The sequence below is a fragment of the Coenobita brevimanus genome, chromosome 110 (genome assembly GCF_032717465.1).
Source record: "Coenobita brevimanus isolate Jiangsu-jjx chromosome 110, ASM3271746v2, whole genome shotgun sequence".
Classification (NCBI taxonomy): domain Eukaryota; kingdom Metazoa; phylum Arthropoda; class Malacostraca; order Decapoda; family Coenobitidae; genus Coenobita; species Coenobita brevimanus.
The window spans coordinates 28,142,970-28,146,463 of NC_137063.1; the positions used below are offsets into that span (position 1 = coordinate 28,142,970).

General features: G+C 41.9%; 1 protein-coding gene across 1 annotated transcript; it reads left to right on the forward strand.

The window, feature by feature from the left end:
• Nucleotides 1–2,302: 2,302 nt before the first annotated feature.
• On the forward strand, nucleotides 2,303–2,956 carry LOC145417524 (uncharacterized). Its single transcript, XM_080286232.1, has one exon. The coding sequence runs from the start codon at nucleotides 2,303–2,305 to the stop codon at nucleotides 2,954–2,956; it is 654 nt and encodes a 217-aa protein (XP_080142358.1).
• The last annotated feature ends 538 nt before the right edge of the window (nucleotides 2,957–3,494 follow it).

The following is a 3,494-nucleotide window of genomic DNA, read 5'->3' on the forward strand; positions in this document are numbered from 1 at the left end:
TTTGCCAGTTGTCAAATAATTTTTTATAGGCAGTTAGCCTCGCTGATAATTAAAATACATGGTTTTCCACTGCTTTATCAAAATCTTAGACACTTTTCTGCTATAAGCTGTTCGTCCCAAATTACATATAACTGAGACAGGTTACATTACGTTATGGTTCGTTATATCAAGACGTTTTTCTTCATGTTCATTGCGTCGTTCTGAATTCCATTTCTGCTCGTAATACTACATTACCCAACCCAAACTCCTAGCTTGCAACTGAGGGGTGTTACAAAACCGAGCAAGGTAACGTGCAGCATATATGACCATCAAAGGGAAAGCACATCAAACACCATATTTTTATAGTGAAATTACCTAAGGACCTCTTATAAACGCTTTCATTTAATTATAAAAGGGTCTCCCACTAATTACAGCAGTTATTTGTAGAGGTGAAAAAAGAAATTCTCAGTAAAATAATTAATCTATACATATATGGATTTTTCGGATTACATTTAGCCGTGGGGTGGATTTTACAAATTGTGCACGGCAACCATTACAAATGGCGGAGTCGAGGCGGGAGATACCGATAGCGATAGCGAAATATCGGAAAGGAGAAGAAGGTTTAGTAGTGAAAGAATGTGGGTGAAACGGAACAGACTTTTAGGACAGAAAGTGTGTCGCCTAGAGCTCATGCCATGGTGTTGGGTGGTAGGTTGGGGTGACGGGTGCGATGGGAGGGAGAAAAAGATGTGGAGAAAAGAAGGCGAAAGGAAATGGAGCGGTCCTCCCGATTTGGGAGGTGCACCTAATCTTTAATGTTTTTGGAGGGCCCATTCATTATTTTTCTGTGTAGGGTAATCTTTAATGTTTTTGGAGGGCCCATTCATTATTTTTCTGTGTAGGGTTACACCCTACCACCCAACACCATGGCATGAGCTCTAGGCGACACACTTTCTGTCCTAAAAGTCTGTTCCGTTTCACCCACATTCTTTCACTACTAAACCTTCTTCTCCTTTCCGATATTTCGCTATCGCTATCGGTATCTCCCGCCTCGACTCCGCCATTTGTAATGGTTGCCGAGCACAATTTGTAAAATCCACCCCACGGCTAAATGTAATCCGAAAAATCCATATATGTATAGATTAATTATTTTACTGAGAATTTTTTTTTTTCACCTCTACAAATAACTGCTGTAATTAGTGGGAGACCCTTTTATAATTATATGAAAGCGTTTATAAGAGGCCCTTAGGTAATTTCACTATAAAAATATGGTGTTTGATGTGCTTTCCCTTTGATGGTCATATATGCTGCACGTTACCTTGCTCGGTTTTGTAACACCCCCCAGTTGCAAGTTAGGAGTTTGGGTTGGGTAATATAGTATTATGAGCAGAAATGGAATTAAGAACAACGCAATAAACATGAAGAAAAACGTCTTGATATAACGAACCATAACGTAATGTAACCTGTCTCAGTTATATGTAATTTGGGACGAACAGCTTATAGCAGAAAAGTGTCTAAGATTTAGATAAAGCAGTGGAAAACCATGTATTTTATTATCAGCGAGGCTAAATGCCTATAAAAAATTATTTGGCAACTGGCAAATGTCCTGGGAAAATGAACCAACAAGTATTTAATACGCTAATAATGATCATATCAATTTTTTCCTCGATCATCATGAAAACAATCCTCTGGACATCGGGAAACTATTCTGGCTCGTCTAAGAATTGGGCATACGCGATTGACGCATGGCCAACTCATGTCTTCCCCTATTGGAGCCCCACCCATATTGTATGCTCCAACTGCCGAACACAAATAAGTCAAACATATTCTCACTGAATACCCTGTTAATAATCGGTAGCGAAATATGTGCTTCACTTACCCTATATTAGCAGAGACACCAAATTTTTTTTCCCAAAGTTCAGTTTTGACCTTTTTTTAAATACTGGAATCTCCTCCAAACAATACAAGAAGTATAGAAATGCATATATGTTAATTAATCCTTCGGGCCAGCCCTAGAAGAGACTAAAATGGGTGTCAGTGGTTTGGTTAAACTGAATCTTTATGATGATGATGATGATGATTTATCGGCGAATGTTCATTCTATTGTCGCAGGGGGGTGGGGAGGTTGGGGGGGAATCCACTTGCAGTTCACCATGAATATATGAATTAAGAAGGGTTTCTTGGGCAGTTGATCATAAATGATTTATCAAAACGTTATATCAAATTAGTAATATTTTCCTAAGTGTTACTAATACCATACATTTACTATAGTATATAAAATCCTGCATTTGTTACACCAACATATTACTCTGCCATTTCAGATATGCCTGCAGGACGAGCAAATTCGTCGGAGGTGATTGCTGAGCGAGGCCAAATCGTCGGGATGTGGAGAGCTGGGGCAAGTGTGCCGAACATTGCTCTCGAAGTGGGGAGGAGCACCAAGACGATTAGGAGGTGGATCCGCCGGTGGGAGGAAGAGGGCTCGGTGGAGATAAAACCGCGAAGCGGGAGGCCACGAGTAACGTCGGCAAGGATGGACGCTATGATCGTAGCAGCTGCAACGGCATATCCAATGCGAACGTCAGTGGAGCATACAAGAAATCTGGCTCTGAACTGCCATCACATGACGACGAGACGTCGACTTCATGAAGCGGGGATCGACTGCTATATTCCAGCTCACAAAGGATGGCTAACACCTACTCATAAAGAGTGTCGACTCGGCTTTGCATTGGAACACCTTCCACATACTGAAGAATACTGGAGAACAGTTATATTTACTGATGAAACGGTGTTCAGATCAGTGGGAGCTGAAGCAAGGCAGTGCTGGCGGCCCCCCAACACACGTTACCATGAGGCTCACATTCAACATCGCGCAGTGAATGGTAGGGTATCAGTGTCATTCTGGGGTGGATGTGGGCACATGGGCCAGGGGAACTGGTCAAGATCAATGGCAGTTTCACTGGTGAGCAGTATGTAGACATCCTGGAGCAAGTGCTACTTCCTACAGTCCGGGCTATGGCAGTTCCTGCCCCCCACACAATCAGGCTGGTTCATGACAACAGTCCCATTCATACCAGCAACATAGTGAAGGACTATCTCCAGGATCACCCTGAATTTGAGGTCATTGACTGGCCAACACAAGGATGTGATATCAATCCAATTGAACATATTTGGGCCATGATGAAACGTGACTGGGATATTGGGGAGCAGCGAACCTGTGCAGCAATAGAGGCCAAAGCTCACGAAGTGTGGGAGAGTATACGTCGACGACCAGGGGTGTGCCTGAAGCTGGTAGACTCCATCCCTAATCGCCTTGATGACGTTCTGAATGCAATGGGTGGCTGGACCAAATACTAAGATGTATGTATTGGTGTATTGTTTGGAGTTTGCTATTGTTTGTAAATAAAAGTAGAATTAACTTACCTACAGTGTTGTCTTAAATACATTTTCTCAATGATGTCTTAAATTATCTCTCATGAAAATTGATAATATGGTAACTTAACAGGCACAAATTA

Bases quoted from the DNA above. Each gene is read 5' to 3' on its own strand.
- LOC145417524 (XM_080286232.1), top strand. From the start codon at position 2,303: ATGCCTGCAGGACGAGCAAATTCGTCGGAGGTGATTGCTGAGCGAGGC.